This window comes from Bos taurus, chromosome 14 (genome assembly GCF_002263795.3).
Source record: "Bos taurus isolate L1 Dominette 01449 registration number 42190680 breed Hereford chromosome 14, ARS-UCD2.0, whole genome shotgun sequence".
Taxonomy (NCBI): domain Eukaryota; kingdom Metazoa; phylum Chordata; class Mammalia; order Artiodactyla; family Bovidae; genus Bos; species Bos taurus.
In genome coordinates, this window is record NC_037341.1 from 64,456,469 (window position 1) to 64,480,557 (window position 24,089).

The 24,089-nt window shown below is 49.0% G+C and overlaps 1 protein-coding gene across 14 annotated transcripts in view; it reads right to left on the bottom strand.

The window, feature by feature from the left end:
• The window catches only part of VPS13B (vacuolar protein sorting 13 homolog B), an 806,276-nt gene that overhangs the window by 3,176 nt on the left and 779,011 nt on the right, over positions 1-24,089 (bottom strand). For 12 of the 14 annotated variants that reach the window (XM_059874347.1, XM_059874354.1, XM_005215634.5 and 9 more), the window contains 7 exons: positions 23,430-23,548; positions 18,333-19,138; positions 14,214-14,390; positions 12,014-12,184; positions 5,525-5,701; positions 2,504-2,606; positions 1,781-2,030 (listed from right to left, as the gene is read on the bottom strand). In XM_059874347.1, coding sequence (XP_059730330.1) covers positions 1,781-2,030; positions 2,504-2,606; positions 5,525-5,701; positions 12,014-12,184; positions 14,214-14,390; positions 18,333-19,138; positions 23,430-23,548 — 1,803 coding nt within the window. The other 2 variants (XM_059874355.1, XM_059874356.1) reach the window with 2 other exon arrangements.

The following is a 24,089-nucleotide window of genomic DNA, read 5'->3' on the forward strand; positions in this document are numbered from 1 at the left end:
TTTTTGTTTGTTAGTAAGGAGTTGGGGTTAGAGGTAAAGGGTGAGAAAGTGGAATTTAGAGGCTGAAGGGTTGCAAGTCTGCTGGTCTGCCCAGTGCCTCCTGCTGCTGTGTAAGCTGCCCTGCAGTGTTCCTGCTCCCAGTCATCTCTTCCTGCCTCTGTTGCAGCCAATCCCTTCACCCTGACCCCTTCATCCTGAGCACCCTTGGGAAACGAGTGGTGAGCATGGTGTCCACAATGTCAGTGATCCCATGGTCTCAGGCTGGAAAACGTCTCGGGTGGTGACTCCACCTGCCATCTCAGTAACCCCCAGGGAAGCTGAGGTGTGTTCCCCTCCAGCTACAATTCCCCACAGTACTCTTCTCAAGCAGAAAAGCCAAAGAAGGATCACAGTTGAAAACAGTTTAACAGCAAATGCTGATTCTCTAGTCTCAATAGTTTAAGATCTGAAATATTTCCCAAGCCAACTGAAGAATAATGATGGTCCCAGATACTCCTCAGGGCTTTGGAAGCTTCTCGTTAAGGACCAGGGACTTGAAGATAATGATACTATCCCCTGCCAAGGCCTGTAGCCAGATCATTGCTGCTTTATTGTCAACCGGATCAGAAGATTTTGGCAGATCTAATAAAGTCAGGCTGGACATCTGACCTCTGTTTATTCCCAGAAAGTCATCAACTCAAACCAGCAATGTAGTCTTAGTGCCAAGCCCCAGCTTAAAGCCTGACTGATTATGATCCAAGAAACTAGAGAAATCTCAGAGTTGTTGTGGTTGGCTGCCTTCCATCTTCTCAGATAATTTTACCCAAACGGTGGTGTGAGGGAGACGCAGGCTCCCATACCAGGAAGAACATAATGAAAGAAGGAATCACGCAGGACCTGCCAGAGGCAAGGTTGGCTGTCCTTTCTGGGAGCTACTCAGACCCTATGTTAGGACAGGCAGGTTCCACTTAAACTCTGATCCAACCCCAATCTAGCTGTGTGGGAAAAGATGTCCGTTTCCGAGGTCAGCTCTCGGGGCCCCAAGGATCAGGCCATCAGCAGGGAGGCAGAGGCAGGGGCAGAGCAGGGTTCCAGTGGGTGCATGTGCTCACCCTGGTCTGGACGACAGGAAGCCCACGATCACCTCTGGCCCCCGACTCCCAGAATGCACCCCCCCTCCCAGCTGTTGTGTGGCCAGGGAGCCTGCCCCCGGAGCCCACGCAGTGTCCCCAGGAGGTAGTGTGTAGCGCTCAGGGGGTGGGAAATGTCCTACGGGGAAGGGGACACAGAGCCGCGTGGAAGACAGAGCAGGGGGTGGGAGAGAGCTGGAGACAAAAGTTTGACCCCGAGCTCTCAGGAGCTGGGGCTGAGGGAGGCGGTGCCTGTGCTTGTTGCACGCGTGACGCCCCTCGCTCCTGGGTGGCCCTTTCTCTCTCGTCCCTGCTGGAGGGACTGGCTGCAGCACTCCCAGGCCACGCGCAGACTCGGGCCTGCCCTGTGGACTTCAGACCTGGAGGCCTGCTCTGTGGAATCGCTGCCCTGGTCCTGGCCCGGCTTGTTCAGACCCGCTCACTCTAGAGCTCCTGCACCCCGGCCCCACAACAACCGACCTTGGACTCTCGGGTGGCTGAGCCCCAGCGGTGAGTCCACCGGCCTTCTGCCGCCCCTGCCCCTGGCAGCCCTCCCAGTCTCTGGCGCCCACTGCAGAGGCTGCCGGCTCACAGACGCCCGGTACCTGTGCTCACCCTGGGTCTCAATGCTGCCGGCAGCTAACCCCAGGCACCCCGCTGTCGAAAAGTACCTCTGCGTCACAGGCCACTCTGGGCTGCTTGAGCTGCACGATGAGCAAGCTGCTCTGCTCGCGGTTCTGTGTGCAGTCGATCTCCGTGACTGGGAAGGCCTGCTGCTGGGTGTCCTCGCTGACGCTCACCACGAAGAGCACGTCTGACGTCAGCAGCAGGCAGCCCTCGTGCTCCTGGCCTGAGCCCCTCACCAGAACAACCTCCAGGGCCATGTGCACTTCCGGTCTGCCCAGAGACTGGAGCATCTTCCTGCATCAGAGGAGAAAGGTGAGGCCACAGCCAGCTTGGGAGAGATGCTCACCTCTCAGGGCTCACAGTTTGAACCAATGCAAGGGCCCTCACCAATCTGATGATTCATTTCATCTTGAAATGTGTAATTGTCACTTTAATTCTGATTCTGGTCAATCGAACCCAGCTCCTCCTGAAGACAAAGATACCCCTTGGTTTGGTGAGTCCTCTTCCCCCCATTAGAAATGTCACCCCTAATTAGGATACAGATGACCTCAGGCCCTCTCGCGGGCCCCGGCATCCCTGCCAATGGACATCCTGCCCTGAGTGGGACCTTCTGCTGCCAGCCCAGAGCTGTGGACCAGCAGCCTCTCCTGAAAACAGCTGCTCCTTTTGGGCTCCCCTGGAAGGGTAGCCCGTTAGCTGAGAGGAAGCCAGGCCCTGTTAACATACAGTGCACATGTACAGCTTAACCAGCGTCCAGATAATCTTACCAGACATATTTGACGTGGCTGTTTGGAGCCTGGTCAGAGTGCAGATCACTTGGCTGATAGCGCTGTTTGGGAAGCTGAGAAAGTCCAGCTCCGTGTAAAATACCTGTAGTAAGAGAAGTAAGGGGGTTTTACTAGTTGTTTTCTGGAAAACAGCTTCATGCTACAGTGATGTCATCTGCTCAGAGGCATCTGTAAAATGCTACAGATCCAAAATGATGTCACATCTCTGGAAGTAAGTGTATAGATAATCATTAAACATTGCAATGCTCTTAACCCAGGTGATCTTCTATTAGCTGCAAGCTGAAATATGAATGAGCTACAGTCCAAGTACAGGCGGGCAATTAGAGGAAGCATAATGCTCCTGGGAATAGTCAGGCCTGAGCAATAGCTTACACATCATTTACAGTTGATGTGACACAAAAGACTGTTAGTTGACTTCCTTGCTTAATATTACAATATGTCTATCTGCGGTGTGGCTGGTCAAATAAAAAACACAACACAGATGCACACAAAGGCGTGTGGTTGCCTAGATACAGTATTTAAATGACTTGGTCCAGCTGTTAGACATGAATCCATATATATTTATGAGCGCTCGCGGGGCCTCTGGTTTATTACACGCTCTCCCCGGTGCCAGCACCAAACGAGGGCACCCTGCGGCAGCCACGCAGTCCTCCAGAGACGCTCCGGAACCAGAGATGGTACAGCCTGTGTGCTTTCTGAGGGCCTGTAAATGTTTATAAACGAGGCACAGTCATTAGACTAAGAGTTAGTGGTTTGTAAAACCTTCAGAGAGGTAATAAAACTTTTACAAGAATGATGGAAACCAATGAGGCCATGTGAAGCTCTGCTCTGAGATGCTCTTACGTAAGGGAGAAACCCCACAGCCTTGGGAAACGCGCAGTGAGGGACAAGGGCGCTTTCAAGACCAGAGGAATTTATGAAGTCTAAGTTGACTTTATCTTGCTGCCATCCATGGCAAAAGGAATACTGTTTCTGTGAATGTGTAAGTATTTGATAAGGGAGCGTTTAACTTTGTCCAGTTATGAGTTGCAGCAGTACTTTTTGTCAGTTTCCCTGTGAGTGAAAACGTCATTCATGGGAGGAGAGGGAGGCAGGCGTGACGGGGAGGCGGCGAGGGGAAGGGGCGGGAACACATGTTCCTGTCTGTGTGGTCTCCTAAAGGAGCCGCTCCGGATGGCTGCCTGAGCGCGGGCATTCTTCCTGCTCTCTTCCTCTCAGACATGGGTTTTATGCCCTAATCTGGCTGCCTCTTGTCAGATCTAGCAAGGCGCAGAGCCGCAGTCAAATGTACCCCGCGGACTTTACGGCCAGATGCAGCTACACGTGCAGAGTGCCTGCCCATTGTTTGAGGTGCCAGCCAGCCACCACTTCATGACCAAATGATACCGATTTTAGGCACAAAGGTAATAAATCCAGAGCCCCTGGCGGTCCTGTTAGGACTCTGTGCTTTCACTGCAAGGGCAAGTGTTCAATCCCTGGTTGGGGAACTAAGGAAGATTCTGTAAGCCTTGCTGCTGCTGCTAAGTCGCTTCAGTCGTGTCCGACTCTGTGCGATCCTGTAGACGGCAGCCCACCAGGCTCCCCCGTCCCTGGGATTCTCCAGGCAAGAACACGAGTGGGTGGCCATTTCCTTCTCCAATGCATGAAAGTGAAAAGTGAAAGTGAAGTCGCTCAGTCGTGTCCGACTCTTCGCAACCCCATGGACGGCAGCCTACCGGGCTCCTCTGTTCATGGGATTTTCCAGGCAAGAGTACTGGAGTGGGCTGCCATTGCCTTCTCCACTATAAGCCTTGTGGTGAGGCCAAAAAAAAAAAGTAATTCCAGTTACCTATTTGAGGAGAAGGGGATGACAAAGGATGAGATGGCTGGATGGCATCACTGACTCAATGGACATGAGTTTGAGTAAACTCCGGCAGTTGGTGATGGACAGGGAGGCCTGGTGTGCTGCAGTCCATGGGGTCACAGAGTCGGACACGACTGAGTGACTGAACTGACTGACCGTCACCATTTTGCAGTAACTTACACTGCAGACCTGCTGACACTCATTTCCACAAGCAAATGTCAAACTGTCTTCAAGGTAAAGTACCATATTTATTGTAGTATCTATGCATTTATTTCACTTTTAAAAGACTTCTGTTTTTATATTGGATGATTAGATAGCATCACCAACTCAATGGACATGAATTTGAGCAAACTCTGGAGATAGTGGAGGACAGAGGAGTCTGGAGTGCTGCAGTCCATGGGGTCACAAAGACTCAGACATGACTTAGTGATGGAACAACTATTTATGTAAAGTCACGTAATGTGCTCTGCCCAGAATGCAGAAAATTAGCACAGGAAGAGGTGCTTCCTTTCCCACACCCCCACTGCGTGCACATGGCTTTGTGGAGAGCCCTGGCACCATCCTAAGGCGGTAGTTCCACGAGCCTGGGTTCTCTGCACCAGTCTGCTCTGGGAATGGTTTTCAGTGGCAGATGATGCGCCTGTGCTGACCTTGGCCGGGAGACTGGGCCTGGCTGCAATAGCAACAGAGTCTGATGGCGAGAAAGCCATGCCTGACACCAAGCTGCACGGGCAGTGTGCATGCATCCACCGACACATGCGTGCTCTTTCATTTCTTCAAATTGCTCACCAGAAAAAGTAAGTCTACTCTCTGCTTCAATATATTCGACTTTCTGTCCTCAACCTTTAACTCGTTACTTTTCATTAAAGCCTGCTTTGTTAAATGACTATAAAAAGATTCCATGACACATATACACTGAAATTACTAATTGATTTCCTAGCTCTATAATTTTATCATAATTTATTAGTAGTAGTCTAATTCTATTCTTCGTGTAGATAAGCCTAAGGAGGTGAGAAAAAGAACTATTATTTATAGCTTTATCTATTTTATTTTTCACTCCTTGGTCATGTGAGGGGCTAGATTATCTTAGGGAAACCTTGGTATAGTAACGCAAATTAACCAGTGACGTCCGAGTTGGCCAGTTCTCCAGGACTCACCATAGCCAGTCTGTGACACCAGCTCAGCAGCCCCTCCGATGGGCTTCGTGAACACCCCCATGATTCCTTTCCCCACGCCAGAGATAACACCCTTGGCCTTGTGTCCTGCTGAAGCTTGAGCCTCCGATGTTTTCTGGAAGTTCTGCATTGGCTGATCAACTATACCAGCAATTGCACCTGAAAAATAATGAAAGCCTGGGTAAGGACGGAGGCATGAAATCCTGAGAAAGGGAAAGCTTTCAATCTGGAACAGTTTTGTTTGGATTGAAAATGAAACCCCACCCTCATTATAAAGCGCTCTACCATGCACTCATTTACCATTTATCTAAGTACACTGAGGCTATTTTAGACATTTATTATTGCAGTATCTTCATCAAAACATGATGTTCTGACTAGGTTTGACCCAACACAGCCAGGATCTATGAAGTTCAGTTTAGAATTTAATAAACATGCCAGCCTATTTCCAAGTGCACCCACACACCTTTCTCCAGAAATCAAGCAACACGGTTTAGAGAAAAGCAGGAACAATTCCTTAGGAGAGTGAGCAGAATATATTTTCACTGAATCTGGGGATGAAAAACCTGAAAAGGGCGAGCCTCTTTCTTGTTCGCTCTTTTAGTAAGAATAAGAGCAGTCGTTTAGTATAACATAATATTAATATATTAAGAATTACATAGTAAGACTAATTATTGATATCGTAATAATTATTTCTATTACAGTAAGTCTGTCTCAAGGGCTTACTGTATGCTAAGGGCTCACTTGTAGGAGATCGTTAATTCTCACAATCCTCAGGAGTCGTGGTTTTATCCTCAGCACAAGGCCGCCAAGGCACAGGGAGGTTAAGGAGTTTTCCCAAGGTCACACAGCTGTCCTGTGCTTGCGCCAGGATTTGGGTCTAGGGAGTCAGAGTCACAGCCTCATTCTTAACCACCAAGCTAGTCACTGATCCTGTTTATAAAACAAGCTTCTCTTCTTGACCAGTCTTGGAAAAATCTCCTTTTCTCTCACTTCAACTGAGGATTGGCCACTTAACTCTTCACTTGAGAACAGCTAGAAGCCCAGAACTCACGGCTGTCTGCTCTAACAGCTTTCCCAGTGGGCAGCCGGGCCAGGCGTGGAGCTGGCGTGTGAATCCCTCGGCCTCTGTGGGTCCCCTCCTTGCTCCTTGCACTCTGAGGGACCAGGGGTGAGTTTGAGTAAAAGGCCTCAAAAATCCAGATTTTTCTGCCACAACGGAGTGAAGGGTTCCCTAACCCAGCAAGAGGTAAAAATTTCATTACAATTCTTGACAGAATTCTGTTTTCAACTCAAACCTGCTAGGATTAATGAAAATGCACCATCCCTGGGTAGAAATTTTAGCTAATGTCAAATCCCATTATTCCAAATGCCACTAATTCAAAGTCTCCTGGGTAAAGGGAGATTTCCAGGTCTCAGTTAATGACCTGCTAATTTCAAGTCATATTCCATTGAACAAAATCCAGTAAAACAAAAAGGCCAGTTCCTTGGTGTCAGTTATAAAGGGAACATTCTTCATGGATTCCACTCTTCCAAATTTTGACAGCGCCATTTAAGTTTATATATTGACAGATTAACAGTGACCTGAAGCGAAGGGTCTGTTTCCCAGCCTAGACCACAGCTTCCCAAACCTCTTATTCAAATGATGCTGGAAGCAGAGGAGGCTGCTCATGGTTGGCCTGGGCCGCCGTGGCGGTCAGCAACCACAGGCCACGGCGGTTCAGGCGCTCTACGACACCCAGTCTCGGGGCCTGGGCTGGGAGCTCGCCTCGCGTCTTCAGTCTGAGGAATCTGAGGTTCTGTTCTCCATCTATGAGGTCAGGGCAGCTGGGAAGTATTAACGGAACCCGCTGCACTGGGAGGGGCGGGAACCCTGGGGTCTTCTCTTCAAATCATCTCACGGCAGGCAGGTCAAAATGAAAAGCATCATATAAAAGAATATAGCCTTTGCGATGTCACTTCCTGATTTCTTTGAAAGACGCCCATGCTGAGAGCAGAAAAGGTGGGGTAAATAATAACAAATCTACTATCAAATTAATTGCCTTTGCATTTTTCTGGTAGAAACGTCTTTTCTCAGGTGCAGATTTCCATTAAGACTATTAAAACTGAGTTAGGAGGGGGGCAGGTGAAAATCTCCCATTTTCCCTTAACATGTCAGGCCTGTGCCTGGGGCAGCCCCCACCCCGGGCTCTGACCTCCACCTGCCTAAGCGCAGAGAGGAACCGCAGCGAGGCTCCCCTCTGATCCTCCACTTTCTCCAGCCCCCGGCCGCAGTGAAGGCTCGGTTACTGGGGCTTTGATAGATAACCTCTTCTGGCCGTCCCCGAAGTGGGAAGCCTGAACACTGTGACAAGTGTTAGATCCTAAGAGGCAGAGGAGGAGCTGTGGGGTCCCGGGGTCCCGGGTGGGATTCTGGCCCGACGTACACACAGGGCCCGGTTGCCTGAGACCCCAGCCCCGCCCACGAAGCAGCTCTCAAAGAGGCAGAGGGGCTTTCTCCATAAGCCTGATCCAGCCAAATCCCACCACCGGTAAATTATTTACTGCTGTATACTCCAACTCTGCTCTGAGGCTTTAGGTAGTGGAAATGGATCCCAAAACTTGTCTGCTGGGCATCAGGCCATGGAGGGCAGCCATGTGGAGCTGGCTGTGATGTGACGAGGTGAAGCAGGGAGGGGAGGGGGCTTCCAGGGACCCTTCCTGTGCCGGCCAGCCTGGCTTCGCTTTCTCCTTTTCTTTTATTGCCGTGCTGCGTGGCCTGTGGATCTTAGTTCCCCAACCAAGGATCAAACTCATGCCCTCACGTGGGAGGGACATGCAGAGGCCTAACCACCGGACCACCAGGGAAGTCCCAGCCGTGCTTCCTTTCCTGCCCTTCCTTTGGTGGAAGAGGGGGGCTTGCTCTGTGAAGCAAGGAAACGAAAAGGCTCTCCTCACCTCTTCTGTGACTCGCTCAGCTTTAGGCTTGGTCACTATTGATGTTCTGCCCGTGTGGCTGTTCCAGTGCTGCCGTGTTGCATGCTGTAATTTTATTTTGGGCTTTTTTGTTTTTAATCACGATGGTGGAGGCACAGGCTGTGACACCGCTCCAAAGCTCACCGTTCCACGGACAAACAAGCCCCACAGAGTGTACTGGGTATCCCAGCTTGAGGCTCGCTTGTTTTTGACCAGAACAGATCAGCAAACCGAGAAGGAAGCATGCTCGTTGTTCCGAAACTCCCTTCTAATTGGAACGCAGGGTGCTGATGGCTGAGGGCGGCACCAGGGGGACCGCGGGCCAGCACCTTCTGGGCGCCCACGTCCTGACTCACCTGGTGGAGGTGTTGTGGCCGGGATTCTGAACGTCATCCCGAGAGTGGCCATGGAGATGGGGCGTGGCTGCTGGGAAATCCAGCAACTAACTCTTAAGTCAGAGAAGGGAGTTCTGACAGCCTGCCTTTGGTATTCATGAGAGAGAAGTCCCATCTGGGAGGTAACGTGCCCGGTAAGTGCCACATGGAGCTCACATCTCCTCTCAGCAGGCTCCAGGCTGAGGTAGAAAGTGGGGCTGTCCGGGGAACAGAGCTGCTAAGTGTGGGCAATCCTGCACTTAGAGTTGACGCCAACTCTGCAGGCTGGACAGTTCTTCCAAAAGCCACTGCTTTCTGAAAACAGTTGTAGACCTCCTCCAGGAGCTTTGGTGGCATCCCTCTCTGCGCCATCATTTCCTTGCTGACCCGGGGCGATGGGCCTGGCCAGGCAGCTATAGATGTCCTTGGATTTTTCAAGAGCCTCATAACACTCCACAGTGTCCTCATGAGGGCTGAGCTGAGTCAAGAAGGCCCATCAAACTCATAAACATTTGGGGGAAATGTGTTTTTCCTACTCTGCAACTTTCAGTTGTTCAGTCTCCCCACATCCTGATTGTTTCCAGGCGTGGAGCCCTTCAGGGTGGGTGACATGTGGAAAGACCCAGGCTCTTGTCCCTTCTGGATGCACAACCTGGGCAAGTCAACTAACTTCATCCACATCTAGGGTTTGAAGACCAGACAAGATGACTCATGTGGAAGTGCTCTGACAACCCTGAATTGTTATTGAAATATATTTTTACTAACTAGGTCATTTATATTTACGTCATGTATGAAGTGTTATTTAAATATATTTTTACTAACTAGGTCATTTATAAAGGAAGAAACTGAGGAACTAGGTTTTTTATTTCACTAAGCATGGCTATTATATATATATAAACAGCTCTAACTTCAGCTGGGCACTTACTGGCATGCAGCGGTTTTATACACCATTTCTGGGGATGTATTACATGGCGACAAATCCATTCTAGCCTCCCTTTTTTCTTCCTGCCATACATCAAGGACCAGACGTTTTGAGATGACCCAGTGATCATGCGGGATACAGTTATTGAACTCTTTCAAGAAAGGAAGCTGGTTGGGTCAACCTTAGTCCGAGGAGCACAGAAATGGACACACTGCTCATGGTGTGTTGCTGGGAGCGGAGCTCCTGGGGGCCCAGGGTCAGAGCACTGCTGGCAGGCGCAACCAGATTCACATCATTCCTGGAACTCCTAGGTTTGCGGAAATTAACTTTCGATTCTGAAAGACTCCATGAGCCTACTGCAATTTCCATAGACAGCCTAAATGATTCCCTTGCATGGAGGAGTGTGTACAAAACATGATGACTATAGCAAAGTTCAAAGGTTTGGGATTATTTATCCTGGTTAATAATAGGAGCCATGCTCCAAAGGGTGACGTCACAAAGGCAGAATCACAGCTCCCCACATAAGTGATTTCTACCACCCCGCACAGTCTCAGACAGTGGAAAACAGGGAGTGGGTGTGGGCATCTCTGGGTGGGAAGAGCCCAGATCAGCCAAGATGGAAACAGCCACATGCCAGCCAGCTCAGGTCTCCTCTGCTGAGTGCCTCCGTCCAAGATCCTGGACAGTGGGGAGGAAGCACTCCTGCCCACAGCAGAGGGTATGCAAGGTCACAATTCTTAGCAGAAAGAGGTCCCACGGTTGCCAGATAATGACCCAAGGCCTCCACGGTAACCTCACAGTCACTTCCTATGGTTACAGCAACCGGACTAAAGCTAAAGCCAAGACGCCCCAGCCACTGGTCAGATGGCTCTCTTTGCTGAAGAGGTCTGGTCTCTGGTCTCGATGGAACCAGACGGCCCTTCTCGTTCCCCTGCTACCATAACATAATGAAGGTGCTGCTGACCAAGCACGGACGCTGCATCTGGCACGCAACAGACCACCACTACTTCTAGTAACGGCAGTGTCATTTCCAGCACGAATTTACAGAAGAGAAGCCCTGAGGTCACAAAGATAGGGACCTGGAACCCGAGCCTGGGGGTTGCTGACTCCTGAGGACCATGTCCCGCTCCTCCCCGCCCCCTACCTACACCAAAGCAGCCACGCCACCAGTGAGGGGTTCGCTCCTTAAGCAGCTGCTCCACCCCAGGTCCCCATTCCCACACGTTATCACCGGCCATGCCCCACATCCCTGCAGGTTCGTTAGGACTTAAACAATTTCTGGTAACTGCACCTGAACTTGAAACATCTCACTGCTTCCTGTCAGAGCCTCACTCAGCTGGCCGCTGTGAGAGGAGGCCTTGTGTACAGAACTGCAGCCTGGAGAGAGGGCAGGTCCTTTCAAGCTCATCGTTTCTGACCTTTGGTCTCCCTGCTTTGGGCCCCTTTGATCTCCCAGAGATGCAAACTCCTTCAGATGCTCAGCGGGCAGGCGGCCAAGCAACACAGTTTTAAATTCCTTTGCAAACAAATAAACAGAAGATACCCTTGAAAATCCTGCTCTGCAAAATTTCAGCTCTGAAGCTTCCTTTTTTTATAGATTTTTTTTTTTTTTTTCCCAGAGCAACTTGTTTTTCAGACGTTTGTAATATTTGGAAATACCCAGAGCAGTCTTCCCCTCTCCGTGTACCACTTGGCTGCTGGACAAATGGCAATTACTCGGAAAAATAAAAGGAAAGAGTGGGCTCCTCACTGAAGTTTACATGACATTTGCACATGGCTCAAGTGTTTCTCAAACAAAAGCAGGCGATTCGATTGCTGATTGCTCTGAGGAGGAGAGGGGGTAAGGCTTCAGGAGGCTGGCCGGTTACTCCCTTGGGCAAGCAGGCAGCTGTGGGCTGACATTCTCCAGTTGACGCCCGGAGCGGGACCCTCCCGGGAGAATGACGCCTTAGGGATGCCACGAGGGAGCAGAGAGGAGGCGGCGGGAGAGGCGACTCCCACTAGCGCGAGGAAGGGCGGGGCCCAGGCCCCAGGATGGCCCTGAGCAGCCACACCAGGATCGGCGTGGGGACCAGGCTGCGGGCCTCTTCTCAGCCTCAGCTTTGTCTGCAGGAAAACGGAAGGGCCACACCACCCCTGGTTCCGGCCGGGGGGTGGGTACCTGGCCCCGCCAGGGCCGTGAGCAGACGCCTGTGCGCCCCTGCCGCCTCCCCCGCCCCTTACCGAGCAGACTGATGCCCAGCCGGGACAGGCCCTGCCGGAGCCCCTCGCCCAGGCTCTCTGGGAGCTGCCGCCGCCACTCTTCCTGCCGGTTGTAGTGCTCCTCGTCCAGCGACAGCCGGTCCATGTTCCGGGCCAGGCTCGTGGCCAGGTTGGTGATGGACGTGAGGGTACCTGAGGACACAGAGGCATGTGGGTTTGGGGTCCTGGTCACATGGACGCCGGCCCCAGGGGAGGGGTCCCAGGAGCGCTGCGGGCGAGCGGAGTCCACAACGGCCTTCTGGACTCGCCCGTGGAGAGTGAGGGCGGCTTCCCCCTGGGCAGGGTGAGGCCTCGGCCTTCGGAAAATGAGGTGAAGGTGAACACTTGCTGAGGAAAGGTGATACACTCAGTCCTAACAGAGGATAGGATTAGACCCTCCCTCTCCAGAAAAATGCCTGCAGTCTCACACAGAGCTATCATGCACTCATCTGACCGCCAGGGCTTGGCTTCAATAGTTAGTTTTGAAGTCCTCAGGGAGGCCCAGGTTTTTGAAGGTTGCAATTTGCCGGCTCTCATTTGAAAGGGTAAGGTTATGTTGCTGAATTTTAAACAGATTGTAAAGGAATGTTTCCACTTTAGAAGTAAGATCTATGCTTCCCCATTACTCTAGTCATAGTAAAGGAAGACACTCAACTTTATCATTTGACAGTCAGGAAATAATTATTACGCCACAGAGAATATGTGTAATTTTTATATTCAGGGTGTGAGCTGGGAAAAAAAAAGTGAAGACAATAAAGAGAGTAAGGCATGTGAAAGCCAGGATTCTATCTGGTTTTCCCAAGAAAGGCTATTTCTGCATCTTGCTCAAGACAGTCATAATCCCCTCCAGCAAGTCTGCATAGGTCTCAGTGAGCAAAACTGAAAGACATTAACGGACATATCCTGAAGCTAACGAATTAGTTCATCTGTTATTGGATGTCTAGGTTCAAGAAGAAATGGAAGATGTTTTTGCAGCTGCATCTTTACCAGTCATCTGAAAAGAAAAAAAAAAAAAATCCATGTACACACACACACACACATACACACACAGACAAACCAAACAGATTTTGCTAAGAGGAAAGAACAAGTGTAAAAAAAATTCAGTGAGTCACTACGCTAAAATTACCACTGGAGTTCGATTTAGCAGGTGTTGGTTGTCTTATTTTAAAATAAAAACAACAGAACCACAAAGATTCAAGTGTCAGGAGTGAGAAATCTGCAGTGACTCACCCTTGGGTTCCTGCGGCTCAGCTCACAGGCCTCCAGGATGACCGGGGGCCCCGGGGGGAGTGGCCCTGTCCCTGTCCATGGAATTTGGTTTATTGCTCTTGCTGTTCTCTTGCCAGTCCCCCCTCTATGGATCATGGGTTCTCGTATTTCAAGCTCAAGTCTTGTTTGAAGCCTTCTAGAGACTTCTATAACCTGACCACTCATAAGAGAGTTGCAGTACTGTTGACTGTAAAAGGTCTTTTACCGGGCGGGGGGAGAAGGCCTTTGCCCTGTTTCCCCTGCCTCCCGCTGAGAAGAAACAGGGACTCAGATGGACCTTGTTAGTTCCTGAGTCACTGCCAACTTGACCAAAATATGGGCAAACAAACACGGATGAAAGGGAAGCACGCTGCTTCCCAAGGTGGGGGGTGGGGGTGGCCGACTGCAGTTTGGCTCCTGCGCCCGATGACGCGTCCTGGCCACAAGGTGGCGCTGTGTACGTGGCGAGCCGGGGGAAAGCTGGCCCGCTCACCTCCCCACCGGCTTCCACTGTCAAAATGTATCCTGCTCCTTAAGAAAGTTATGACAACTGTATCTACATTAAAAAATATATGTATATGATGAGGCAACACAGTGTAGGATTTCTGATGTTTAGCAGAAGTCCTGAACACCTTTAATATTTCTGCATTTATCACATGGAATAACAGTCGAGCCAATCCTTGTTTTCCCAATGGGAGGTTTCAAATTCTGAAGTTTCTGAAACATTTTCACACAACTACAGGCAAGCAGTGATCTGTTTAAAACATAAGACATTATATATGGGCTTTGTTACAAATCCAACATCTCACTGCCAGCTAACAAGCCAAACAAAGCTAGAGGCAATGTTAATTCATGGAGAACGTTTAAGACGTTCTCTAAAAAGACAGGGAAGTAATGAAAATCAGGCCTCATTACCAGGAACCTGAAGAGCTACCTTTGGAAATGTGCTTCACAAACGATGTAGTCCCTCTGGAAACCCCGCTCACGAAGGCTCCCGGGCCTCGGGTCAGCCCCTCGTACGGAAGCCTGAAGAAGTCGGCGATGCCGTTCCCGATGCTTCGCACCAGACTCGCCGGGCTGCCAAGGATTTCCAGGGATCCAACCACCCAGCCTGTGAGGGAGACCAGAGAGAAGGGGTGACTGAAACCTTAAATGCAGTACTTTCAACATTTGGGAAAAGTGACCCATTTTCCCTGCAATTCATTTTTCACACTAGGATTGAGAATGTAATAAGCTCCTCTGGAGCAAAATATGGGAAATAACTCATTCACTGTGAATTCATAAATGGCAAACTTTCATACTTTATAAATCAAAGTGATCCTTTTGGCAGCCTCACAAATAGCTTTAATATGACTTCCCTGCCTCCCGTATTCCTGCTAAAAGGGACCCGTGTGCAGGGGGATGACGCTCCCGCCCCCTCCAAGTCAAGGCGGCCCCTGGGGCAGCAGGTGTCCGCAGGCCGGGGGGTTCTCCTTAAAGCTCCTTGGTGCAGCGAGGGGCCGGGACGCGGAGGAGGCCAGATGCTAAATGGGGTGCTGCAAAGGGGACGCGCAGCTCTGACAGGGACGGAGGAGTTATTTTTAGTCTTTCCCAATCCCACCAAGCTGAGCGCTTCCCTTTGGAGTGGAGCTGGAGCCAGAGAAATGTCTCCCCTTCCAGCCCAGCTTCAGTTGTGTAAACTCTAGTGACAGGGACATACTGATTAGCTTAGCGAAAGGGGCGTGTTCCCTGAGGGTCCCAGGCGGGGAGCTTGGGATCTGGTTTCCTATTTGAGCTGGGGCTTGCCAGGAGCCGGCCTGCTTGGCGGCCTGACTGCCGAGCGTTCGGCCCCGTGGGAACATGGCTGAGTGTGGACCCCGGAGCGGCTCCCCGCCTTCGCTCCTGGGTGGGGGCTTGGGGCTCTCACTCAGAGGATGCAAGAGGCAGGCAAAGGCTGGGGGCTCAGGAGAGTACGAGTCCAAACACAGTGTCTTTGGGGAACATGCTGACCTCTCCAGCCCAGGGCTGAGAGGGCTTTAAGGGGAGGCTGTGGGGGGCAGGACCCAAGTGGGAGCCGATCCCATGTCCTCTGAGGCAGGTCCTGGGAGGCCAGGCCTGGGACAGAGACCACCCGCCCCCCCCAGTCAAGTCATCAACCCCAAAGGGTCCCCAAGCCCAGCCCTTTGGAGAGGAACATCCTTACATGTTGGGCCCCCTTCTCTCCTCTGGAACATTAGAAGACAACATCAGGGTTTAGGTGAAAAGAGGGAATTATTTCCAGAAGATGAGGATTATAAATGGAGGGGCCTCTGGGTGGCCAGGCATTCACCTCACTTACTTTGCCCAGCCACTCTGCAAGCCTTAGTACCTGCCTTCACGTAATTTCAGATTTAGCTAAGGACTAAGCCTCTCCCTGGCCGAAGGGACCGTGCCAGGCTCAGGGGACAGAGCCTCATGGGATGTCGTGTTGCCCTGTCACCAGCGTCTTGAGAGCGGGCGGGACGAGGAGGGGACTGTGGCTCAATTCTCCCCATCTCCCCGCTGCTTAGACACACGTGGGAGGGCTTCAAGGCCAGGCTTACCCAATTCCAAAGCCCACCCTCCCTCTTCCTGCGAGCCCGGGCCTAACTGAGTAGGCAGGCTACCATGGAAGGTTGTGGAATGTTCTCCCTCAGAGGGCCTTCTCCGGATGTAAAGAAACAACAGATTTCCTTTAGCCTGGAAGAGTTGGAAGGTTCACTTGGAGGCAACAGATTGGACTCGAAACAACTGCCCTTCTCTCCAAAGCTTCCATACAGAGATGAAGAAAGGAGAGTTAGCTACTGCCAAGCAGAGAGCACGCACTGTCCGATGGGCCTGGTCAGGCCGGCACAGCGGGGCACAGGGCGCATGGCAGGCAGCCAGCCCCACCTTCCAGCCCACAGCCCGGCCACATAAAGGTGAGGCGGACAGTCCTGGGTCGGGCCACTGCAGATGGGGAGTCTAGGTATGGACCAGAGCTACTTCTCAAGGCCCCTGAGAAGGCCAGAAAAGGACCAAACCACCCAAAGGCATTCTGCCTTTAATTATTTCTCTCCAAAAGCAAACATATCGTTTTGCTTACTGGGTTTGGAGATTTTATTGAAAAAAGGTAACTGTCTGGCTGCCCATAGAGCCAAGCCTTGGAAATAGAGAGGGAGCCCGGGAAATTAGAGAGTCCACACAGTCTCCTTCAAATAGGGTCAGTGGTCACTCATTTCTAATCACTTTATTGTACTTCCCCAGAAATGAGGTCAGGGTACTTCAGCCATTTAATCAAGTCCCATGGGTGAACCCTGACCCAAGTGAGACAAGTGAGGCAACCTGCCCACTCCCAGGCCAGCCCTTCCTTTCCCAAGAAGGCCAGTACATTCTCTCTGAGACGCTTCTACCCAGGGGAAACCTCCTACCCTCTTCCCATTCCCACTGCTTTCCTCCAGATAATCTTCAGACTGTCTGTAAGGCCTTTAGTGACAGAACTCCCAACAGGCCTAAAAACTTGGCTCTCTAGTGTAGAATTTGTTTCAGCATATAATGAGACTGGGACAGCAGCTTGGAGAACTTTTAGGTAGATTACCAAAAAATCCAAACAGAATGTTCCTGTGAAAGCTCATGAAAAATGAAAGAGAGGTCACTTTTAGCACAGAGGCTGCAGGACGTGGTTCCCTGGTGGTGGTCACAGCTGGAGTTTCCCTGCCAGCTCACTACTCTGACGGGTGCTCCCACACCTTCGCCCAAGGCGATGACCGGGTAGACGGGAAGCTTACTCCTTCCTAAGCTCCAGACCAGAGCTCAGTAACCTACCTGCCTGCTTCTCATGGGAAAAGCAAAAACTGCCTGAAGGAGTAAAGCTTTTCATATACCTATTAAATTTGAAATGGTAGCTGCTTGTTTTAAAATAATTTCTTAGCAAGAGGGAAGTCTTTTCTTCCTTGTGGTACAGGCTATGAGAACAAGTTTCAGGGCAGGGACCTCCTCTGATCTGGCCATGCAGAGTTCTGGGTAGCTAAGGATTTTGTTACGGAGAAAATATAATCTTACCAGTATGGCAACAACATGGGTCGGCTGGTCACTGCTACAATGTTGTCTTATCTGGGAATGCACTCACCAAGGACAATGTTACCACGTTCTGTCCTGCGTTAGTTTTAGAAAGTAAGACCTCCCTGCGCTTTACCAGAAGGGACTGCGACTGCGAGACCAGCTCCGGTTGGTTGGTGTTGGTCGCCTGGAGTTCATAGCAACGTGAGGAGCCCGATTATCAGACTGAAACCGGAGAGTTTCAGGTGTGAGAGTGAATTTAGGTCAGGAAGGTGAGCTCTGACGCCCATTACCATAGGGAATCCGGAGACAACCTGGTCTCCAAAACCACCTTCAGCTCACAGTACTCCCCACACCACACTCTGTACACACAGCCAAACACCCCCCGCGGACTCTTCCCGCTCAGGTCTGTGGAGAGGCTGAGACACCTACAGCCTTCTCTTTGCCATCTGTCTAGACAGGCAAGGCTGTACTGGGTAGGTAGAAGGCTCTTTATGCATCTGACGAGCACACAAATCCTCTGAATTTCTCACCTAGAGCTATTCATGGGCCGTAATGAAGAAAGTTAACAGCCCAGAACTACATTTCTTTTAGGCCCAGGGGCTGAGAGGGCCTGGGTTGGTTTTCCTGGCTGCACTAGCTCCCTGATATAGAGCCTTGTGTCTTTAAGGAGCCGAAAAGGCACTTGCTAAATGGGAATCAAAATTCTGTTACATAACAGCAAATTTAACGGCTGCTACTGCTTAAGGGTTCATTAAGCGCCACTCTAAATTCAGGGTACTTCACACACTTCCATTGTTTTCTTGTCAGAAATCTTAAAACCCATTTTACGGGTGAGGAAACTGAGATGTGGGAGGTTCAGTAACTTGCCCCCGCCTCACAGCCCGCAGTGGCAGGGTCTGCATTCCAGTCACTGCTGTCCAACTGCCCCTCACCCTCCCATGCCGCTTCCCTGTGTCTTGGAGTCAGGACCACCCTGAAGCCTTTCTCGCTCAGGCTCCCTCTGCTGTGTCCTCACCTGCTCTGAAGAGGGCCCCTGCGGCGTAGTGAATGGCCAGGGCGTGGACGAGCTGCCTGGCCGTGGTGAAGATGGGGCCTCTTTCAAACACTGAGAAGGAGAGCGGAGTGTGGTCAGAGGCGATGTACAGCTTGAGGGACGCGTGGATGCTGACAAGGAGGTTCACGGGCTGTATCACCAGCTTCTGCAGCTTCACGGGATGCACCAAGGCCCGGGCGTGCTGCCTCACCTGCGCGGGCAGCACCTGTCTGCCGCCTGCGAGAGCTGTGGGCTGAGCGCCCGGGCTGCTGCTGGGCAGGTAGGTCTCAAACAGAGTTTTGATGTAGTAGACAAATGTGTCTTCCACATATAACCGGGCAGGTTTCAATTCAAAACTGAACTCGTTCACATCAAACAGGACGTCCTTGCCTTCGGTTAACGTGAGGCAGAGTTTGATAAAGCAGTTTTTCTTGTATTCTTCCAAATCTTCGCTGGATACGAGGAGACTCTGCATCTTGGAGCACTGAGGAGATTCTGTTTTCTCCCCCTGGCAGACCAAGACAGCGAAGTGGAAATTGGACTTGTTGTACAGCTGGTTGTCCAGCTGCAGGTCCCCGCAGCAGACCTCCACGGAGTAGACGTGAAAGGGGGCGGCGGCCATCTCTTCCCCAGGGAGGTGACCAGCCACGGGGGCCATCTGGAGGAAAACGTGGTCCAGTGTGAGTCTCAGAAGCTCGGATGATGCTCTGTGGTGAGTGAGGTCATCAAACACCGCCAGGCTCAACTGAGTGATGAACATTTTAAATGTCACGATCTTCTCCAGAGTTCTGGAGGAGAAAGGGAAGAGAACATGAGCATTTCTCCTCCAATTTTCTTTTCTTTTCCTCCCTCCCTCCCTTCCTTAATGTCTTAGTAGATTTTCAATGACAGAGCCTTCTTAGAAACCTCCTGATGTCCCATCAGATTCTCATAAGAAACAAATTAAGAACTGAACTTCCAGTACATTGTGTCTGGACAGAGCCAGGCACACTCCAACAGCACTGGGAGATGTTCCCAAAGGGACCATTACAAGCTCTCGTCATGCTGCTCTATCCTGTTCCCCTCATCAACACCGGATTTTTATTCCCAAATCCTCTGAGTTCTTTGTGCACTAATTCTGTTGTGATCATCACGAGGCGAAAGGTCATGATAAAATAACCAAGGTGCCTTATATTGGGAAAAGTAACAGCAAGCAAGAGAAAACTTCCCATGAACCTCCCGGCACAGCCCAGCAACCAGCATGGGCTGTGCGCGTGCTCTGCTCTCCCTGTCACGTTTAGAGCTGAGCAGACCGTGCTACTCCACTAACCCCTCTGTCCTGAGCTAAGCCATCATGCTCTCACCCTCTTCAAAGTCACTGCTCTAGCAATTCACTCCCTCCTACACCATTTCTTCTTCCTTACCAGCAGCTTAAAAACATGCTATTATTTCTCTTATCTTAAAAAATCCCTCTCATTAACTAACTCCTCCTCTAGCTATCCTTTTCCTGATCCCCTTCACATAAACACCCCAAAGCACATACACCTTGTCTCCTGTTCCTCACTTTCCATTTTCTTTTAGCCTTGCTCCAGGCAGGCTCTGTCCCACCTCCTCTACCAGAGCAACTCCCATTAGGGACCCCAAGGGACTTCCTTGTTGCTAAATTGAACAATGAGCTTGAAGTCTGTGACTCACACCCGTACTGTGGCATTCAAGTGGCCAACTCCCTCCTTCTGGAAATCCTTTCTTGGCCCGTCTGCTCTCAGCTCTTGTATGTCTCCTCACTCATCACCTATGGGACTCCCTCCTCTTAAAGGGCAGGTGCCCAAGCTTCAGCCCCAGGCCCTCTTCTCTCCCCATCTCCACTCACTCCCCTTGGAGGGCTTCATCTGGGCCCGCGGTTTGGCATCTATATGCTGATGACTTCTACAGTCACACATTCAGCCTAGAACTCCCTGTGATCGCGGATCTTGCATTTCTAACTGCCCATCCACACAGGAGTCTCTTACAGGTCTCAGACGTCTCCAGGGTCATGTGTGTGGTCATACTCATGATCTTACCCCCAAACCCACACAACAGTTGTTCTCATCTTAGTTTATGATGATTACATCCTACCAGTTGCTCAGACCAAAACTTTGAGAGTTCTTGATGCCTCTATTTTCAACCCACATCCAATGCATCAGGGAAAATTCCATTGGTTTCTTCTTAAACTGCATTGTGAATCTAACCATTTCTTACCACTTTCCCTGTAGTGTAGCCTAAGCCTCTAGTGTGAATAACTGTAATAGTCACCTAACCAGTCTCCTTGCTTCCTCCTTTACTTCTCTATGCTGCTACTGCTGCTGAGTTGCTTCAGTCGTGTCCGACCCTGTGCGACCCCAAAGATGGCAGCCCACCAGATGCCCCTGTCCCTGGGATTCTCCAGGCAAGAACTCTGGAGTGGGTTGCCATTTCCTTCTCCAATGCATGAAAGTGAAAAGTGAAAGTGAAATCACTCAGTCGTGTCTGACTCTTAGGGACCCCATGGACTGCAGCCTACCAGGCTCCTCCGTCCATGGGATTTTCCAGGCAAGAGTGCTGGAGTGGGGTGCCATTACTTCTCTATAGTTTACTTCAAAAGCATAGGGAACTATATTCAATATTCTGTGACAAATCATAATGGAAAACAACGTGAAAAAGAATGTATGTGAAATATATATATATATATATATATAAACTATACTTCAATAAAATTAAAAGAAAAGGAGCCATGGTCTTCTAAAAATTTATGTCAAATCAGGTAACTTCTCCGTTCAAACAGATCCAATGACTTCCTCATTTCACTCAGAAGAAAATGAAGCCTTGTGCAACCTGTGCCCTCCTTCCAGCCATCCCCTGCCTGGCCCCGGGCCCTGGTTCCTCCTAGCTCACCCACTGCACTTGGCCCGCCCTGGCCTAGTCCCTGCTCCTCCAATATGCCCGTGCACTGCTTCCGACTTCTGAACTGGCTGTGCCCTTTCTCTGGAGAGTTCTCCCCAGATAATCATATTACTAACCCCCGCTGGGTGCTTTCAAGTCTTTGCTTAAATGTCAGCTTCTTGGTGAGGCTTACCTATACCAGTTTTTCAAAACTATCCTCTTTCTGTTCCTATAGCTGGGTAATTCCTGGTCCCAACCAGGCTTTGCTTTTATTGCTGCAGAACTCCAATCTTCCACTAAACCATAAAATTTCCTTTTTTATTATGTTCATTCTGTCCTCCCATTGCACACCTATGAGAATCTGATCTCCTCGGGAACAGGGACTCGGGACTGTTAGGTCACAGGTAAGAATAGCACTGGCATCCAGTAAGCATTTGAGAACTACTTGCTGAACAAATGAATTAAGGAAATACCAGTAAATACTTAGGTCTTTCTTATTTCTGTCACTGAATGCATGGATTGTTGCTACTGCACAAGCAATGCCCTACTAATGCCCTATATAAAACATTCCTGAGCTGTGTGGGCTTGAAATCCTGGCTTATGCAATTCAAAATTTAGTCTTTGGTTTTATTACGCTATTAATTTGTTTTTACAAATTCTTCTGGTCAAAGGAAACCATCTACCCAACCTATTTGCAATATTATAAATTCAAATTAATCATACTATGGCAAGGTCCAAATTAATGAGTTCTTAACCATATATGAAAAGCAAGGAATTTAGAAAAAAAAAGGGCTTAAACAAATGTATAAAAGTTGATGACAGTATTTTATATTTTAAATTAAAATTTAAATAAATTAATTTTGATTATAAAATATGTTCTTATATAAAATTAATAAATAGAAAATCATTAAATAATCACTTATAACTGTACATCTATTAACAACTTTGATTCTTTTCTTTCCAGTGTTATTTCTAGGAATGTTTTCTGTATGTATGAGAATGTGTGTGCATGTATGTACGTAAGTGTGAATATGTGTGTGTGTACATAACTAGGATATATTTGTATGTTCAAATTTATATTCCATTTGCTTTATTTTAGATTCATTACAAGTATTTTTCTATCCCACTAAAATCCTATAATGGTATATTCTGTGGATATACCATTTTTTGTACAACTGTGTATCATCTATTTCCCTGTTGACAGGATCTGTACTCTGAATATTTTGCCATTATAATTAGCAATGTGATAAAATCTCTCTGCATATCTTTGCCTACTTCTCTAATTATTGCTTTAACTCTTAAGCTCTTAAAACTCTTAAAAGCAGAATTTCCAAGCCAAAGGGATTTTAAAGCTCTTAATACATATTACTAAAGTGCTTTCTAGAAAATAGTAACAATTTACGTTTTTAGTAGGACTGTATATGATGGAAATGTGTGTTTTCGTCACTCAGTCATGTCTGACTCTTTGCAACCCCATGGACTGTAGCCCACCAGGCTCCTCTGTCCATGAAATTCTCCAGGCAAGAAGATTGGAGTGGGTTGCCATTCCCTTCTCCAGGTATATGATGGAACATCACTGTTAATTCAATATGTAATGTCTCATTTAAAGTTTGCATTTCTTTGGTTATTTGTATTTCCACTTCCCAGAATTTTCCGGTTGTGTTTTTTACCCTAATTTAATTTTTGGAAGGAGGGACTATCTTCATATTATTCCTACTGAGTTATATGAATTCTTTTAAGTTAAGGATATTAACTCTGGTTCATATTTACAAAACCTGATGGCAACATTCAGGTCAAAGTGGGGGAAATGTGGCCCTAAGAGGCGACTTTACTTTTGCTGTAGCTCTAATTGATAAGTCTAATTACTGATTACTAGGTGGCCATGTGGATAGAGAGGCATTAATCTGTATTTCATGCTAACGATAATGTATAATTCTAAGATGCATGTCTCAGTCTATAAATCAGTTTGTTAAGCTTGCCAGAGAAGAATTGGAAAGCGTATCCATGGAAGATGATATATTGCTTCTTCTTATGGGTGTAACTAAATGCTAATAACCATATCCTTATGGATTACAGAATAATTAATCAAAAGCTTTATACACACACATATATATATGGATAACAAAAAATGGTGAATAGTAGATTTACAACTGTTTAATGTGACACTTACCCTGCTGCTACTTGGATACTAGTTAAGCCTACCTGTTGGTATTAGTTACGACAGGCCCAGCTTTTCCTTCTGGGGCCACGTTGATGAAGACTGTGCCACAGTGATGGATGGTGTCCACGTACACATAGCCAAAGCCAGTCAGAAACACAACCTGTGAAAAGAACATTCAAAATCAGGTTGGGAAGCAATACAAAACACTGCTGAAAAGGCTTCAAATGTCTTCAGTTCTGACTCAATACTGCAAACACTTGCTGGTTATATTTCTTTATATCCATGTATATAGGCTATTCAGGTGACTTGAAAAAAAATCAAATCCAGATTTTCAATATCCAGCTGTAAGGTTCATAGGAAAAAAATGATGGATGACAGGGCATGAGTGTCTTCATTCTCTGCTTCTCTGGAAATGGCAAATAACTCTGCATGGGCTGGAGACTAGCCATGGACCAGCTTTATGTGCGCATGTGAATCTCTGTGGGGGAAAAAAATCCCTGAATTGAAATGAGATGTGCAAAAACCTTTCAGGCTTTTGAGTTTTGACTAAGCGATCATAATGATGCCCTTCTGTGCTGGGGACACAAAAACATACCTGAAAACCCACCAACAAGACACGCTATAATCTCCTCAAGGTCCCTCGCATAAGTTGGAACAAGAATGTCAGGTAACTTCATTTGCTTGGAGTAAAAATTGATTTT